At 61.3% G+C, this 18,370-nt stretch overlaps 1 protein-coding gene across 2 annotated transcripts; it reads left to right on the top strand.

Annotated features, from left to right (window-relative positions):
• Positions 1–5,212: 5,212 nt before the first annotated feature.
• Positions 5,213–15,101, top strand: LOC106496579 (E3 ubiquitin-protein ligase HECTD3-like). 2 transcript variants are annotated; one of them, XM_067301118.1, is made up of 21 exons: positions 5,213–5,579; positions 6,157–6,317; positions 6,747–6,839; positions 7,186–7,321; positions 7,907–8,022; positions 8,293–8,406; positions 9,881–9,963; positions 10,226–10,391; positions 10,843–10,924; positions 11,029–11,211; positions 11,342–11,394; positions 11,549–11,613; positions 11,904–12,007; positions 12,445–12,564; positions 12,748–12,837; positions 12,928–13,134; positions 13,467–13,596; positions 14,145–14,219; positions 14,544–14,625; positions 14,707–14,778; positions 14,893–15,101. In XM_067301118.1, exons 1-21 carry the CDS (start codon positions 5,250–5,252, stop codon positions 14,975–14,977), a joined length of 2,547 nt encoding a protein of 848 aa, XP_067157219.1. In that variant the 5' UTR covers positions 5,213–5,249; the 3' UTR covers positions 14,978–15,101. The 2 variants fall into 2 exon arrangements, with proteins under 2 accessions (XP_067157219.1, XP_067157220.1); XM_067301119.1 differs by lacking the exon at positions 6,157–6,317 and having other exon boundaries at positions 5,512–5,579.
• The last annotated feature ends 3,269 nt before the right edge of the window (positions 15,102–18,370 follow it).

The raw sequence follows: 18,370 nt of genomic DNA, 5'->3' as shown, positions 1-18,370 counted from the left end.
CCAGGCCCTTCAAGCCTTGGTTTTCCCCTCAAAGCCTGTGTTAAACTAATCTCTTACAGTTCTTGCAGAGATGTGCAGGGAGGGCCAAGCTCTTCTCCCAGACAGCGGGGTTAGAGCAGCCGCAGGCACGGGAGTGCCAGGCTCTGTTCCCCTCTGCCACGGGGAGGGAGGTGGAGGTCTCCAGCGCAGCAGGCTAGTCCTTGCCCCAGGACAGTGGAAGGACTGCAGATAGCAGATGTTGGAGCTTCTCAAGCACATGACACACTAGTAGGTCAGCATGTGATGGAGGTGATGAAAGCTTTACAACTTCAAGACCATACAAAATGTTCTTTCACCTTTCCAGCCCTGAGTAGGATAGCAGCCTACCACCCATGAGCTACCAGATGTCAGTTTGCTTTTATACCCCCTCCCACAGCTGTGTTGTCAGTCTCTGTGGTCTACTGGGCCATCATTACTACAGCGAGACTGAGCCACTATTGCTGGAGTGGGGCTGATGCTGAGAGTTAGGACTTACCCTATGTCTAACACCTCATGCCGTTTCCTCCCTGTTGAAGAAACCTGTTATCCAGAAGCTGCTTCCGGTCCTAAATGAAGTCCGTCCCTTTACCTGTTTCCTTTGAAACTGCTGTATTCCCAGAGCTGCTGAGAGGAATTGTACTGAAAGGACTGTAGGATCAGGAGAGAGCATATGCTGAGGTTTCCCGTATCACAGTGAGCAGGAGTCTAGGGTGAGCAGGGATATTGTTTCTGGTAGCTCTTGCCTGCAGCAGAATCTTCCACACTCAGTTTGATGGGTGTGAAGTCCTGTCTGCTGCAGGGTTTTTTTGGAGTATGATGAGTTATCTCAGAATTGGGCTCCGCAATTTTGTGGCTGATTTCAATGTCCAGTGTGGACAGGAGCAGGGCCTCTGCATGATACCTTTCCACGCTGGAGGCTGAGTCATTTCGTAGACAGTTTGTTTTAAATGGACAGGAGTGAGCTGGTGAAAGGGTTTTGATCCTCTGGCTTGGCCTTGGTCAGGAGTGTTGGTGAAGGAGCTTTACTCTTCAGACCAAGTTGGGGAACCCAGAAGGCATCTGGGGGAGATGGGATTTGAAATGGGCTTATAGATCCTTTCTGGCCACTGATGTTTGGGTGGAATTGGTCTTGCTTTTTCAACCTTGTCTGTTTCTAAGGGAGATCATGTTGTTTATTTACTGAGCAGAACTAGAAACAGCAAGAAAAAAATGGACTCCTGTCTGATTTTTCTATTGCATTGTACATGGTGCTTTTAGCATAGATCTCATCAAAGCTATAGATGTGCTCTATTGGCTGGGCAGCGGGTGGCTAGCTGGCTAAGATGGGTTGATAGCACTGACAGGTTGATAAGTCACTCAGGGTGATGTCCAGGCTGAAGAGAGGCACTGATTGCAGTGGAAGTTCACCATATTGGCATCTCTGGAGCAGGGCGGCCAAGGTGTCAAGCTGATGTGGCTGGGCAGCGATGGATGTGGGCCTTTCCCCAGAAGTGTTGTGGCGTCTTCATCCTTGGAGATGCTCAAAACTTGTCTACTCATGGCCCTGAGCAACCTGATCTGACTTCCAGTTTCACCCTGCTAACTTCACCTCTGGATCCTCCCAACCTGAATTATTTTATGACTGTTATTACTCTGGCTTCCCCCCATTTGTCCTTCACCACTCTTCCTCCTAGTAAGGGCTTTTAGCCCCCCACCTTCTCCAACCATTGGGTTTATTTCCTGCCATTGAGAAAACACTGCTCCCCAAGCTTCCTAGATCAAGTGCCAGGGCTCTGGGGGATGGCCCTAGCTGGTGATGGGGATGACTTTTTATTTTAAAAAGCACTAGTAGTTAGAGGAGCCTGGGCCTAGCAGGAGGGTTGCATCTGGAAACTCATCCAGGACATTCTGGGTTTTATCCCTCACAAGCATATTGAGAAAAACATTGTTTTATCATCTAGATTAGACCAGTCTGCATTATGGCAATATATATGTCAGAGAACGGCAACAGCAGCTGCCATAGTGCTGTATGGGGGTGCAGAGACATGTGAAAGCCCTTCCAGTTACAGGACCGACCACTGCAGTGAGATCTGAGCTGCAGTCAGTGTGTGGTCAGAGGGTATCTGGGCAAATGTGGCTGCTGCTGAGCAAGGACTCCAAAATAGCCTGCAGATGACACTGTTAGTTTGCTGTGCAAAGGTGAACTGGGGACAGGGAGCTGGTAACCTGCCTGGATTTCCTCCATGCAGTCCCACTCATGTCTCGTATGTGGTGATTTAAAGCCAACTGCAAATTGAATTTCTGCTGTGATAGCACAGCGAATTGTGGAAAAGGTCAGCCTGGCTCAGCTCCAGCCAGTCTCGGGAGACAGAAGTGTAGGTGTTATTTCGGTACTGGGTCGCGTTCCTCCTCTGATCTCTAAAGTTGTGGGTAGTGGCTGTTTCCTATCGCACTTGACATCACACAAGTTAAGTGTGACTCTGCCCTGCCTGGGAATTTTGCTGTGCCGTTGCCCAGGATGGGAGAGCCCTCGCGGGCAGCACAGGGAGCAGTAAGCCAGGAACCAAAGGCTGCACTGCCCTGCTCTGTTGCTGAATCTCAAGTAGGTACAAGATCAATTTTCAAGCGAGTGACACCTCGAGAAAGGTGCTCCTGCCAATGTGCTGAGATGAGGCAGAGCTGCAAAGAAGAGGTGTCCATGTGCAGGCAGAGCTGCCAGCTCTGTGGGAGGACGGGGAGGGAGAAAGTTGGCACTGTTGGGGTGTGTACGGCTGCAAGAGGAGCTGGGGACAGGATTAATGCTGTTAGGGTTCGGTGTAACTGCTCGCTATACCTCTCCTGATTTTCAGCTTGCTGAATTGTCATAGAATAGTTTCAGGTTATTAATATGCACATGTAGACTAGCTGTTCTTGTTATTTCACTAATAATTAATAATTATTAATTAACTAATAATTATTAATAATTAATACCTTGGAGTATTAAAAGTTATAAATAGGTTGACAGGATCTGAACATCCCTACCTCATGTAGGATCTAAAATAAAGTGAACTAACTATTCCTGGTGTTTCTGATCTTTTTTTTGTCTGGTGTGGCTGGGAATTCTGTACGCTCCCGTCGTGATAAACAGTGCCAGAGACTGATAGTCCAAGAGGCAATGGAAGGTGAAGCAGCAGAAGCTGGCCCCCACATTACCCTTTGCACACAAACTGATGTCACTGAGGTGGCTTGGGGTATTAATTGGTACAGCCCTTTGTAGCATTCTGCAACCAGCTTTATGGGGTGACACGAGCCAGCCAGGGAGGGAGGGTGTGGGACAGGATAGGTGTCATTTCCCACCTTGTGCCTGGGGCTGCCCCTGGGCACTTTGCTTCTGGTCCTGGTAAGACTGTTTGGAGATGTGGGAAGAGATTCTCCCCTCTGCCCACTGCTTTGAAGCACCACAGTCCAGGGGTCTTTCCCTTGCTTTGTTTCTTCCAAGGATCAAATGCATCTGTGTTACTGTTGAGCTATGAAGTATTTCGGGATTCCCCCCCTGCTAAATTTTTAAGGAAATTGGTTAATTTGCATCTGGTGAGCGGGAAGCAGGTTATTTGGACATGCTTTTGCCTGTGGCAGGGTCACTTGTTCTTGCAGGCCTGGAGCTACAGCTCTAGCTCCATGATTAGTGCCTCAGGCTCGGTTTGTGAGGGTTGGGTTCCTGCCAGGAGGATCTGATCTTTCAACACCTCCAGGAGATCAGCTGTAACCACCAACCAGGGACCCAGGAATCCTGCTCGGAGCTATCCTGGGGGAAAAAAAAGAGGACTTTGTGCGTGGAGCCTGGGGCATGCTGCCCACTCACTTCCCTGGGCTGCAGTAGCTGGGGGAAAAAGATGCTCTTTTGCTAAGCTCTGACCTCTGCACAGCAGGCTCCGGGCCCGGGGTGAGCCCTGCACCTGCAGCCCACAAGGCATCCCCACCTGTGGCAGGGCCTTGGGAAGCTGCTCTTCCTGCTGCAGCAATCCCATACTTAACCATTGCCCGGGACAGGGTCATGCCAGTAAGGCAGAGCTGGGCAGGACCCATGCCCATCGTTGCTCCGCAGCGCTGTCAGCCCAAGCAGCAGGGAGAATTGCCCACCATCCCGCTCGGTGGGAGAGACTTGCTGTGCTCGGGAAGATCCCGTTCACTAACTCTGCAGGGTGACGGCCCAGCTCCCTGGGGTGCTGTCAGCTCTCTCTTTGCACCGTACCTTTGCAGGTAGGGATGGGCTTGGACTATGACCTGCTGCAAGAGCAGGCAGGCGCCAGAGGGGTGCTTGGACCTTTGAGCTCTGCTAGGCTGGTTGTTTGCTGCTCCTGCTCCCTATGTGCAGCTCTCTGTGCTCGACCCAGAGAAATGCAAGTATTGCGGGGTGGAGCTGAGCCGGTGTCTGCCACCGCCTCGCAACGGTATGTGACAGGCAGCTGTGGCATGACGCACCACCGGCGTTACAGGGTGCTCAGGCACTCCTGGGTGTCGCAGCACCACTCCTGCTGCTGGGACGCCACAGCTGCATGGGTTAAAGCTGCTCCTGAGCAGGGAGGCTGGTCAACCTCCCCAACGGGGCTGCATGCTTGGAGCCTCCCCAGGCCACAGCACGTGTGCCTGGGGCATGAATATGCCCCTGGGCAGCCCAGTGCCAGCTTTCCCCACAGCAGCGCCCCAGTCCCTAGACCCCCCATTCCCTTCTCTTCCTTATCCGTGCCCGAGGGGGTGCCCTGAGCCTGGGGTGGCCGCTTTGCCGAGCCCCCGCGGTGCCGAGGGCCGGGCTCCCCCTCCGCTCGTAGGGGCGCAGGCAGGGACGGGAGGGTCGGGGGCTGCCGGGGCCGGGCAGCACCCCCGGGGAGGGCGCAGGAGCGCTGGGACGGGCCGGGCGGAGCGGGGCTGCCCGGCGGGGGCGGCGGCGGCCCCGGAGGGCCGGGCCGGGCTCCCCCTCCGCTCGTAGGGGCGCAGGCAGGGACGGGAGGGTCGGGGGCTGCCGGGGCCGGGCAGCACCCCCGGGGAGGGCGCAGGAGCGCTGGGACGGGCCGGGCGGAGCGGGGCTGCCCGGCGGGGGCGGCGGCGGCCCCGGAGGGCCGGGCCGGGCCGGGCGCGGCGGGAGGCGGAGGCGGAGCCGGGGGCGGTGGCACGGCCGGGGCGCAGCGGGGCGGCACCGCCCGGGGCGCAGGGCACCGGGGGCGGCGGGGCGGCGGGAGCGGGGCGGCGGGGCGGCGGGCCGGTGCGGGAGCGCGATGCGCGCGGGCGGGGAGGCGCCGCACCAGGTGCTGGGCCGGCTACGGTTCCTGCTGCAGTGCAGCGAGTGCTTCCGCCGCGCCCGGGCGCTGCCCGCCGCGCTCTGCTACGTGCCCCGGGAGGTGCAGTACAAGATCTGCAAGGACCCCGCCGCCGCCGCCGCCGCCGCCGCCGCCCGCAGCCTGCTCAGCGTCTGGGACAGCCCGGGGCCGGCGCGGGGCGGCAAGCGGGCGGCGCGGGCCACCATCGAGGTGCGGAAGGGCGGCTGCCTCCGCGCCACCGGCGAGGAGTACTGCAACGGCGCCGGGCTCTGGGTGAAGCTCAGCAAGGTAACGGCGGCGGCGGCGGCACCGGCGGCGGGTGCCCGGCACCGCCCGGGATCCGCACCCGCCGCTTGGGCGGATCCGCGCAGCCTGCGCCGCTCCCGCACCCCGCGGCCCCGCACCGCGACCCGCTCAAAAGAGCCGCCAAAAGCCTTTGCCCCGACCGGCTGCGGGGACCGGATCGTGACCGGCGGTGCAGGAGGGTGACGCCGAGCAGCGGAGCGGCGCAAGGGGCTCCTGCGGGGCACAGCACGGCCGGGACAGCGGGAGCGAGGAATAGTTTTAGCGGAGAAGGAGGGAGTTGGGTTAAGTTTAGAGGTACACGAGGTGGATTCGTCCTCCATCACTTCTTCAGCTCTTATCGCTTTCCAAAAGCTGTGCCTGGCTGTTCTGGGCTGGTTGACATCCAGGTGTCTCTGCACAGTTGTCGCAGTTCCTCAGGACCCTTTTGTGTCATGAAGCAGCTCAGCTTCTTAATAATCTTCTTGCAGCACCCAAGTGGGACAAGCCCCAGGGATGCAGCAGGGAGCTGGTTTGGGGTGTTGGGTCCAGACAGCTGTGGCAAGTCCGGATGTGATTTCAGGAGCAGCTAGAAGACCACAAGGGCTGCCATGACCTGGAGGAGGGCTGGCTCCTGGCGCAGAGATTTGGAGAGGGAGGAGATAAGCTGGTCCCAGTTGAGTCTGTGGAGAAGATCCAGTGGCAGCAGCAAATGTTCGGGGTTGATTATAAACCTGCGGTCAGGTAGGGCCCAAGCCTGCTGCCTGGCGCTCCCAGGCAGGGGACAGCAATGTGTGTGTTGCTGAGTTGTGTGTGGATGATACCCTACAGAGGACATGTGGCCCAGCTGTCCCAAATCTCTCACGCGTGCCCAGCACAGCCCCACTAACCCCCTCTGGTGCAGATGAGACAAATGTCCCTGCCAAAGGGTCTGCATGCAGGATGGTGCCACCTCTTAGGCTACATGTGCTTGCTTCCGGCAGTGCCCGTGGAGGGTAGATGTTAGGGTGTTTCAGCGCTGCTCAGGTCTAGGCTGAGCACCCGGCCCCTGGGTGCTGCACCCCCTGGCCCCATACTGCTGCTGTCTTAAAGGCTAAGGTGGTAATCGCTGGGGCACGCTGAGCACTGACCCATCTTTTCCCCTGTGTAATTCCTCTGCCGGGGCTGTTCCAGCTGGGAGCAAGTGGTGGATCTGACGTACTCCATGCGGCTCGGAGGGAAACTCAGGCTCGTGGAGCAGGATGAGGCTGCAGTGCAGAAGTTTCGGTACGAGCGCATCTCCTGGAGCGGTCCCGCAGCAGGGCAGGGGTCAGGAGGAGAAGGCCAGGCGCCGTTCGATGCAGACGGCCTTTGCTCCACGCATGGTTGGATCACTTGCATGGCACTGTTTCCACTGGGCCAGGGTGGCCATAAACACCCGGCATGGTGGCAGCGATACAGCCGTGTCTATCAGCCAGGGAGTGGTTCCTATTTGGTGACTGTGGGATGCTGGGGCCATCCCGAGCTGGGGCGCCCAGACTGGCCAGCGCTGATGGACAGGCTGGGAGCCGGCTGGCAGGTCTGGGGTGCAGACTGGTTGCCCCTGGCCCGTTAATGCTGAGCCTGCCTGCAGGTCCCTGCCGCCGGCCTGGAGCTACGAGTGCGACGCAGAGCTGGCGCGCTTCCTGTACGATCACAGCGAGAGGGAGCTGGAGAGACTGGACTGCATCAAGGAACACGTCAACAGCCTCAACGTCTCCTCGCAGGCGGTGCGTAGCGGGGCTCGTCCGGCCTGCGCAGGAGCAGGAGCGAGCTGGGCTGGGCAGCTCTGGGAAGCCCCAGAGATGGGAGGAGTAATGACTTTTACTAAACCCTCTTCTCACAAGGGGAGGGAGCTGGAAGGTCTCCGAGCGTCAGCCCTCGTCGGCCCTTGGGCAGGGAAGAGGCTCTGCTCAGGGCACGTCTCCTGGTCTCTGGGGGGGAGCTGGAGATACCATGGTACCGTGCTGGCAAAAATCAGCGTGAGCCACAGCATGTGGGATGCGTGAGCCTCACCACAGCTCCAAGGGGGCGCAGCCAGTGGTGCCTGGTGCCTCCACGAGGGGCAGGGGCTGGGGTAGGTTTTAGCAAAGCTGGTGTGAGTTGGGCACCTGGAGCAAAACCCTGCTGCATCTCATTGGCACTCACCAGCCTGCGAGGGATCGGTGGCCATGTCCAGCTTGTTCTGTATGGGAATTGCCATTTACCAGCAGCCCAACAGATGTGGTCTGACCTCCTGGGACCCCTCCTGGGGGTGGCCCCAGCACGCCCAAGGATGTTCACGCTGCCTCCTTCCACCCACTGCGCTCTTCCAGGAGGACTTCAATGCATCCCATCTGACAGACGGCCGGACAGACACCTTCTGGGAGAGCGAAGGGTCCCTGGGGGAGCACTGGGTGCGGCTCAACATGAAGAAAGGCTCCATTGTCAAGTGAGACCTATGGGTGTCCTGTCCCCAGCAGGGGTTGTGCTGGAGATGAGCAGGGTCTGGGGGCAAAGCATCTTGTTCATCTTGACTACAGCTCTTCACCTGGGCTCTCTTGGCCACAACCTGGGGCTCCAGGTAGAGGTGGGAGACAGCTGTGTCCCAGGAGGGAGTCAGGTGTGCACAGCCCTGCTGGTGGCTCCGGGGGCATCTCCCAGGTATCTCCATGCCCAGGTGGCTCAGGACAAAGCTACTTCTCACTCTTCTCATCTCCAGGAAGCTGTGGCTGATGCTAGAGTCGCAGGTCACTTCCTTCATACCCAGACGGGTGGCCGTGTACGGCGGGGAACCAAACAGGCTGCAACATCTGCGAAGTGTCTTAATCAGCGAGTGAGTAATGAGAGAGAAGCAGCGTTGGTCCAGCTTGGGCCAAACTCCTAAATTGTATCTGTGTCCAGTGTGGAGGCTTAAGGAAAGTGCTGGAGTAGATCCCGAGCAATCCATCCCTGACATGGGCTCTCAGCGGGTCTGGGCTCCCTGGGCTGGAGGTTGCATCAGTTGCTGCAAGCATGGTGGCCACCCATCCTCTACATGCTAGGCAAGCACCTTCAACTGTACTTCTGGTCTGCAAGTTGTTTTATGGCTGCTGGCCAGCGACTTTGGGGGTTCTTCCCCCTCTTCGCATGTGGGAGTACGTATGGCTGTTGTTTCCTCTCTGAGCATCTCTCTCCTACGCTAGAGCCAAAGAGTCCTGGTGTGCTTCACCTCCCTCTTTGCTGCATCCCCCCAGGCTGGCTTGGGGCTCTGCGATGCCCTCTCTGAGACAGGCACCTAGCCTGCACACACTGCTGTGTGCCTGGGGTTTACACAGGGATTTGAAGATCTCCTCCTTCCCCCAAACTGGCCTGTTTGCTCTTTTGCTTGAGCAGTGATATTTGTCTTTGAGGAAGCATCTGCAAGACCGCTGAAGTCTCTTTCCTGGTGGCAGGAGCTAATTTCTCACTGTGTCTGTGCAGTCGTTGTTGCAGGCAGTTGTTTTTCACCATGGCCCTGTAGGCCTTTGAAGGGGCTGTGACCAAAGACTTTGTGTCCTTTACTTACTGACTTGCTCATCTCCACAAACTCACCATCTCCTTCAAAACACCTCACCCTCATGGGTGAGTGCTCGCTAGCTCTGTAACCTGCTGCTATTTATTTTACCAGTTCTGCTCTAAAATGTTTGTGTCAATGCATAAATTTGAGATGTCTCCTGTGAGATCCCCCAGGAGTCCCACTGGGAATGGCATCATGGTTATTTTGCATTTCTGTTCTGCTCTGTCTTTGCTGAATTTATGCTCTTTTCTGGTTCTTCTCTGGACGTGGCTTCTGCCTTCTTCAGGATGTCTCTGTTCTTCTGTGCTTCTCCGTTCGCTGCCCTCCTGCTGCAGCCCTCGGTGAGCAGAGGGGCTCGTGCTGTGGGGGGCTCAGAGAGCGTTGCAGAGTCCTAGTCTGGGGTTTGCTGCCCACTTGCTGCTTGGCCGTGGTCGTGTTGCAGAAATACCCTTCTCTCCCCTTCCTGCAGCCCTGGTGGTTTTGGGTAGCCAGGACTGAGGAAGGGTGCGGCAGCCTTGGAGGCAGTACAGAGACGGGAGCAGCCAGATGGGCAGCATGGCCTGAAGTGCGGATGCTGCCGATGGGAGCCCGTGCACGCCGTGGGGTCCGCTCAGGGCTGCGAGGAGCGTCTCCCTTCGCCCAGGCACGCCACAGCTGGCCAGCTCGGCAGGCTGAGCCGTGCAGCAGGGACAGACACGGGTGCTGTCATGGAGCCAGGAGCCACTGGGGGCGAGAAAGGGGCTCTGCCATCTCCTCTGTGCTGTGTGTGCAGGAACAGCTTCCGTGATGTGTGCATCCTCCGCGACATGAAAACCTACCTGCCGGTCCTGGAGATCCGCATCCTGGAGTGCCGGGGTGAGCTTACATGGCCAGACCTGGGGCTGCCAGCCCAGCAGTGCCCATAAACCTCTTGCAGCCTTCACAGGTGCTTGTGGCTTTTCCTGTCATGCTGGCTGCTTCTTTGGTCCCTTGAAAGAAGGGCTGGGGATGAGCCCCATTTGGGATGTTGCAAGGCAAAGCTGGAGGTGGCCCCTTGTCCCCTATTGCAACAGCCCTCATCCCAGCTGTGCTGGCTGCAGGTCTGCACACACAAGGCATCTTTGTCATTTCTTGGCAGAGGGCGGGTACAACGTTCGCCTGCAAGGGATTAAGATCAAGTCCTTCTGGGAGTGGGACCTGGCCCTCAATGCGGACATGTTCCAGCCAGCCAGGCTGGTGCGGTATCCGCTCCTGGAAAGGGTGGACGCAGACATGCTGTACCGGCGGGCCGTGCTCATTCAGAGGTATGGCATGGGGATGGTCCCTTACCTGCAGCAAGCCCAGGCCCTGGAGAAGGACCATGCCCAGCCTCTAGCAAGGAGTTGCATGTGTCTTTCTTGAAGTCTGCTAGTTCCTTTGCTGGCTGGGGCCAGCACTGACCCCACCAGGAACCCCTCTGCAGCAAGCCAGCCACACCACCACACCATGGGCCATGCGCTGGGGCTGCTCTTGATTGCACTTTATCTTTGGGGGGGGGGGGGTCCAAAACAAGCACTTGGACAGAGGATGCTCCTTGGGCACTCCCCCTCACGGTGCCAGGGCCCCTCCGTGGCCTGGAGGGGACCCACACGTGGCGAGCTTGTGCCCTGGGCTCTGTGCCTGAGGGTTGTCTGCAGGGAAATGCCGAGGGTGTACTGGGCTCTGCGTGTCCACCAGCCCCATTGCATCCCTATGGTGCTCCTCTCCGGTCTCCAGGTTTGTCACACTCCTGGACAGTGTCCTGCATTACCTGATCCCCATCTCGGACCAGAGCATCGGCACCTTCAGCGTGCTCAGGGTGAGTGTTTGTGAGGCTCCCACCACTCGCTAGCCAGGGATGGTGCCGTCGGCGTTTGCAGGCAGGAGCGCGGCCCCTAACCAGCCCTGCCTGTCCCTCGGTAGAGCATCAAGCCATTCCTGCTGCTGTCCAAGCATTGCACAGCCCTCATCGCCCAGTGTCTGCAGGCCTCGCAGAGCCCCCCGCCGCACGCCCCGCCAAAGCTGTACATCAACCGGTACCTGGCCCGGGAGCACCGCGCCAACCCCGCGCTGGACCCCCGCTGCAAGAACACCGTCTTCACCCAGGTACCCTTGGCTTGGCCAAGGCGGGCTGCACGTCATGCCAGGGTGCCGGGCAGGGGATGTGTTTGCTGTCTGAGCCATCGCTCAGCCTTGCTGCAGCTCGGTCCCCTTTCTGCCTTGTGCTCCTCTCTAGCTGTATGAAGGCCTCAGAACTTCAGGCAAGACCGAGCAGCCCATGGATTATAGGTAGGGACCATGCTGGGATTTCAGATCTGCGTTTGTGGGGTTTCACTGCCCTGAGTGGGATGTGGGTGCAGGGAGATGCCTGATGCTGCTGACCCTGGGCATCCTCTGCCCGGCTCAGAGGAGGCCTCTGCATGGGGCTGCTGCTTCCCCACAGGTGGCCCCTGAGCTACAGTCGATGGTGGGAGTGCGAGTTCATCACGGAGGGCATCATCGACAATGGTGAGAGCCTCCTGCCTGTCCCCAGGGCTCTTCCAAGGGCACCAGCTCTCCTGCACCTGGCAGGGACCAGGGGGGCAGCTTGGGGGGGGGGGGTCACCCGCTGCTGCGGGGTGCCCACGCGCTCCCTGGTGCCTTCTGGGTGGCAGCTCTGCTCTGTGCTTGTGGGGAGGTCCCTGCATCGCCCCTGCCCCCCGGCAGGACAGTCCTTGGACAGCTGGCTTGGCCAGGCCCCGGGCTCTGTGTCCAGCTTAGCCCCCCCCCGCGCTAACCAGCCTCTCTCCATGTTGCAGGCGGTGGCTTTCGGGACAGCCTGGCCGACGTGTCGGAGGAGCTGTGTCCCAGCTCGGGCGACGTCGCCGTGCCCCTGCCCTTCTTTGTGCGCACGTCCAACCAGGTGTGACAGGGCAGCACCCGGCATCTGCCTGTCCCAGCCCCAGGGCACCCAAACCTGTCAGTGCTCCCCAGGCCCACAGCGGTTGGTGCAATTGAATTTGGGCTCGGGGAGGTCCTGCAGGCTGGGCTCCCCCTTCTGCAGGGAGCCACGAGACAGGCTCTGGGGAGAAGATTCAGCAGAGACTAGTACTGCCTGTGGGCTTGTCCCTCAGCTGCAATATTTTGGGGCTTTAGTCCTGTCTTAATGCTTGCAGGGCCATCAGCCGGGCTGCTCTGCATGCACCCATCTGATGGAGATCTCCTGGATGGGTGTAAAAGGGGCAGGAAAGGCAGGCGAGGGGATGGAGAGGGAGGGTCTAAGGGGAGACTGTGCTGGGCTGGCCCCAGCTGCCTGCGTTGCATCTTTGGCTGCGGGTCCTAAACCCCTCTCTCCCTCAGGGTAACAGTGCTGATGACACCAGGGACATGTACGTCCCCAACCCCTCCTGCAAGGACTTCCCCAAGTACGAGTGGATAGGGCAGCTCATGGGAGCAACTCTGAGGGGCAAGGAGTTTCTGGTGAGCCCTGGCAAGGGGGGCTGGTGAGGGTCAGACCTGCCCCAGATGTTGCAGCCCAGGGGCATTGGTCCCCCTGCTGCCACATCCTGACTGGGAGTGTTGCCTGGGTGGAGGGCTGTGTCCTCGGCCAGTGCACAGTGAAGGAGATGCATGAGGAGGACGTGTCTCCACTCCCCCCTTCAGGTTCTGGCTCTGCCAGCCTTGGTGTGGAAACAGCTGGCAGGGGAGGAGGTCAGCTGGAGCAAGGACTTTGCTGCTGTGGACTTGGAGCTGGTGAGTGGGGATGGGGGCCGGAGCTGGCTGTAGACGCCTGTGGCCTGCTGGTTGCTCTGCAGCAATGACTTTTACCTGTTTCGGTTCCAGGTGAAGCTCCTGGAGGTGCTGCAGGTGGTCGACAGGGAGGCCTTTGACTTCATGTTCGGCAGAGAGCTGACCTACACGACAGTGCTAAGCGACCAGCGCGTGGTGGAGCTGATCCCCAATGGCAGCAGCACTGCAGTGCGCTACGAGGACCGCAAGGAGTTCATCCGCCTGGTGCAGAAGGCCCGGCTGGAGGAGAGCAAGGAGCAGGTAACGCTGTCTCCCAGGGCCGGCCAGGCTGCAAGGTGGACCCTGCCCCATATGGCAGGCTCTCCTGGTAGCCTTGTAGCCAGCAGCTGGCCTGGACCCTAACTGTGGGGTTGGTGACTGCAAAAACATGTCCCCAGTGCCAGTTCCAGCTGGGCTGTCCCTTCGTGCATCCTGTGCATGGGCAGCCTCTGAGCCCCGGGGATTATTCCTGGCTCTGCCATGAGTCGTGGGCCCTCTCTGGGGTCCCTTAGTGCCTTGCCTTGGTGCTCTGGCCAGCTGCCCCGGGCTCAGACCTGCTGCGGAGACATGGGACCCCTTCTGTGCTCCTCCAGATTGCGGCCATGCGGGCTGGGCTGCTCCGCGTGGTGCCCCAGGCCGTTCTGGACCTCCTCACCTGGCAGCAGCTGGAGAAGAAGATCTGCGGGGAGCCCGAGATCACAGTAGCCGACCTGAGAAAGTTCAGTAAGTGCTGGGGCAGGCTGACACCACTCTCGCCTCCGACTGGTCCCTGCAAACCCTGCGTTTCTTCACCTGGTTTTGGACAGGGTGCTAACCCTGCTAAGGGTTACCAGAGGCTCCCAGGAGCTCACTGAGCAGCCCAAGCCTTTCCAAGCAAGCCAAGGGTGACCCTCACCCCTTTCACATGCGTCCGCAGCCCCTGGCTGCAGAGGAACCCAGGCCATACTCTGCAAAGAGGGTCTTGGTGGAGGATTGTAGCTGGGGGAGCCAAGGCAGCAGGTGAGGGGAGCTGAATCTGTCTGGCCTCGGGTAGGAGGTGGCCCCATCTTCTCCAGGAGCAGTGCCCTGGGGTTGCACCCTCAGCCAGATGCCAGCAGGTGTCGGATGCTCTGTGTGCGCAAGGCAGAGGGAGAGCAGCCTGGCCCATGTCCCGAGGGTCCCTTCCTCCCCCACCTCCACTGTGGGGACTCGCAGAGGGGCTGGACACATCCCATGTTCATTTTCCCTTGCTGGGAGTCTCTAACAAAGCTTTTGTGCATTCCTTGTCACAGTCACATTTGAGGACTTTCCCCCCAAGGACTCCCGTGTCCAGATGTTTTTGGAGGCACTCAACAACTTCACCAGGGGTGAGTGACCCCCAGGCCTTTCCTCACTCTTCGTGTGCACCGCAGTGGGGTGGCGGGTCCAGCGGGATGGGTACCTACCACCCTGTGCCCCCGGGTGGCTCACCAGAGGCCACGGGCTTCCCTGGGCAGCCGTCCCCGGGATGCTGAGACCGTCCTGTAGCTTTGCTGTGCACTATGTGCTCCTGGGCTGCTGCTGCAAGGGCAGTCCCTGCTGCGGCGGCGGGTGGCAGGGGACCCTGCTGGCAGGTTGGGGTGGTCGAGAGCGGAGCTTGCTGGCCCCAACAGGCCCTTTTGCCAAGACCTGAGCCCTCTCCTTCCTCCCAGAGGATCTCAGCCGCTTCCTCAAGTTCGTCACTGGCCGGAGCCGCCTCCCGGTTCGGATCACCGTCTACCCGGACAGGACAAAGTGAGTCTGTCCTGCGCGGGCCCGGGCATCTCTGTGCTCTGCCGGGTGCGGGGGCCTGACTGGTTTCTCCTTTCTCCAAAGCTCGGAAGCGGTGGACCTGATGCCAGAGGCCTCCACCTGCTCCTGCACCTTCTTCTTGCCCACGTACTCCTCGTGAGTGGGGCTGGGCTGGGGGCCGGGGGTGCTCACCATCCCCGGGGCTGGCATGGGGGTCCCGTCCCTCTCTCAGTGCCCGTCGTGGCCGTGACTCCAGCCTCTCCCTTCCAGGGCCAAGGCCTGCGAGGAGCTGCTGCGTTACGCTGTCTACAACTGCATGTCCATCGACACGGACAAGAACACCTGGGACGAGTGAGAGCCCCGAGGGACCCGCCGGCGCGGGGAGCTGCTCTGCCGGTCAAGAGGAGCTGTCCGCCCCCGGAGACACCAGATTCAATAAAACCGCAGGTCGGAGGCCCCGTTCCCTCCATCCAGACGCCGATCGTGTTCGAGTCCATGGTTTTTGAGGGCCGGGCTTGGAGCATATTTATTCAGCACCCTGCGCAAGGCACAGCGAGCTGGGGGGCCGGTGCAGAGCTCTGTGCACTGGGTGCTCGGACAGTGCACGGCGCTGCAGGATGGCAAGCGTCATGTGCATGCGTAGGGTGCGCGTCTTGTGGTCCTGCACCCCGGACCTCCCCGGGCACCGCAGGCGTGTGGAGCCGGGCCAGCCCCCAGGGGCTGGTGGCCACCAGGTGCCGCCCGCTGCCCGACTGCTCCAGAGCGGCGCGGGAGCACCAGTGAGCGCCCGCTCTGCGGGAGCTGAATCAATCTGCCGCGGGCTCAGCCCCGCCACCAAACCGGCCATGACCCTGCTTGCACCGACCCCTTCCTCGTGCAAGCGTTTGGCGGTGAATGCAGGGTGCTTGGCATCGCGCGCACTTGGTCCTGCACCCGTGTCCTCATCTTCTCTTCCGCACGGGTTTTCCTGGCAGGGCTACACTGCACTGAGCCCAGGGTAGCTTGGATAGAGCCTCCGGCTGTCCAAATTAACCCGAAACTGTTTCCCAAACCGGGCTGGTGCGGCCGGCTTCGCCCGCAACCCCCCAGCACTTTTCCCTGTTTCCCCTCTCTGTGCTGAGCATCGCCCATCTGCGCCGCCTCCCTCTCCTCCCCCTGCGGCGGTGGGAGCCGGGCTCGGCCACGCTCCCCCTGCGCCCACCCACGTCGCCGGCCGGCCGCTGGGGCCGTTGCCTGAGCTGCGTCCTGGCGCGCTGCGAGCCCATGTTTGCCGACCTACTGTGGCTTGCCGCTGCCGTCTCAGCTCAGGTGGCGTCTTCCCTGGGGCGCACGGTACCATTGCACCACCGGGTGGGCTGCACGGCACCCATAGGCGCTCTCTGTCCCGGTGCCAAACCCCACGGCGTCTGGCAGCGTCCTCACGCCTCGGCAGCACCACTCCTACCCCGGGGCTGGCTGCCATGCGGCACGGGGACACGTGGGGTCCCGTCCATCTCTGCGCCCCTTGGTTAAGCGTGCCTTGCCGTGCAGGGCTGGCCAAACCCTGCGCCCGCAGGTTGGCTGGGTCCCCGTCGTCTACAAGCATTTGCTGCGTGAGCCCCCGGCTCAGCGGGTACCCCGGGACCTGCCCGGCCGGGGATGCTCGGCACGAGCAGGGCTTGTGGAGGCCAGCCCCGTGGCAGGGCTGGTCCTGCCGGCTCCGGCCACTCTGGGATGCAGGATGCTGCTCTGCCCGGCCTGGAGAAAGTGCTGTCGGTGCCCTGCTTCCTCCTGCAGCCTCCTCCTCACCCTCGCGCTGAGCCGCTGGCTGGAGAGGTGAGTTGGCGTCTGGTTGCTTGGCCTCCTATGGCTACCGGGACCCCAACCCATGGGGAGAGGCACCTGGAGCATCCTGCCAACAGCTGTGGGTGCATGAGCTGGGCCAAGTGGGGCAGGCAGAGCCGGGTCTGTCCCCCCGATTGCCGTAACTGGAGCTGACATGGGCAACCTCGGCTTTACCACGCAGCTGTGCCCCCCCACCCTGAGCCAGCCGCCTTTCCAGGGGGAGGCAAGGCTGCACCCGGGCTCCCCCTGGGCCGCGGCAGCCACCAGCCGGCCCCCACTGTGGGGCATGTCCTGGCCGTGGCTCCCCCCGCGCCGCGTGGCCCCGGCCGTGCCCCAAGGGGCTCGCATGTGTTGCCGGTGCTGGAGATGCAACGGGGATCCGGGTACGGCTCGTCTCGCACCCAAGGCACTTTCCACGTTAACGATGCTTTTCATGCGGAGCCAATAACTGTGGCTGCTCCCCGAGGGCGCAGGGATGTTCAGAAACGAGGCCCCGCATCGAGCCAGTGCTCGGGATGATTTATGGCGCACGTAAAGCTGCCTCCGTGCCGCCGTGCCAGCCGGGCGTGTTGAGGCCACAGCCTGTCTGGCGAAGGCTGCGGCGCGGGAGGCGTCGCGCTTTCCACTCGCGCACCTGGCGAAGCCGCCAGCTGCCTGCCCGCGGCACAGGGTAGCAGCCCCCGGGAGGCCGAGGGGACGCCGGCCCCCCAGCAGCTGGGCAGTGGCCCTGTGCAGACACACATGCACACGCTTGCACTGGGAGCCCTGGCAGCCCGTTTGCTGTGGCCAAATCTCCAGCCGTGTTTTATGCAGGCACCTGCCCTTGCAAAACAGCCAGCTCGCATTTAATGCCCATGCTGCTGGGGCAATTTGGGCTTTGGCTCCTGGAGCCATGAGAGACCCCTGTGTGTTGCACAGGTCACTGAGCTGGGCTGGACCCTTGCAAATGTCCCCCCCCCCCCCAGCAATGCACCACCTGCAGCCTGCCCTGCCTGCAATGCACCCCTGCAAGCTGCCCCCCCGCAATGCCCCCTGCAGGCTGCCCCCTCTGCAATGCCCCCCCCGCAAGCTGCCCCCTGGCAATGCCCCCCCGCAATGCCCCCTGCAGGCTGCCCCCTCTGCAATGCCCCCCCCGCAAGCTGCCCCCTGGCAATGCCCCCTGCAGGCTGCCCCCTCTGCAATGCCCCCCCCGCAAGCTGCCCCCCGGCAATGCCCCCTGCAGGCTGCCCCCTCTGCAATGCCCCCCCCGCAAGCTGCCCCCTGGCAATGCCCCCCCGCAATGTCCCCTGCAGGCTGCCCCCTCTGCAATGCCCCCCCCGCAAGCTGCCCCCCGGCAATGCCCCCTGCAGGCTGCCCCCTCTGCAATGCCCCCCCCGCAAGCTGCCCCCCGGCAATGCCCCCTGCAGGCTGCCCCCTCTGCAATGCCCCCCCCGCAAGCTGCCCCCTGGCAATGCCCCCCCGCAATGTCCCCTGCAGGCTGCCCCCTCTGCAATGCCCCCCCCGCAAGCTGCCCCCCGGCAATGCCCCCTGCAGGCTGCCCCCTCTGCAATGCCCCCCCCGCAAGCTGCCCCCCGGCAATGCCCCCTGCAGGCTGCCCCCTCTGCAATGCCCCCCCCGCAAGCTGCCCCCCGGCAATGCCCCCTGCAGGCTGCCCCCTCTGCAATGCCCCCCCCGCAAGCTGCCCCCTGGCAATGCCCCCCCGCAATGTCCCCTGCAGGCTGCCCCCTCTGCAATGCCCCCCCCGCAAGCTGCCCCCCGGCAATGCCCCCTGCAGGCTGCCCCCTCTGCAATGCCCCCCCCGCAAGCTGCCCCCCGGCAATGCCCCCTGCAGGCTGCCCCCTCTGCAATGCCCCCCCCGCAAGCTGCCCCCCGGCAATGCCCCCTGCAGGCTGCCCCCTCTGCAATGCCCCCCCCGCAAGCTGCC

This window comes from Apteryx mantelli, chromosome 8 (genome assembly GCF_036417845.1).
Source record: "Apteryx mantelli isolate bAptMan1 chromosome 8, bAptMan1.hap1, whole genome shotgun sequence".
Taxonomy (NCBI): Eukaryota; Metazoa; Chordata; class Aves; order Apterygiformes; family Apterygidae; genus Apteryx; species Apteryx mantelli.
This window is presented reverse-complemented; position numbering and strand designations above follow the sequence as displayed.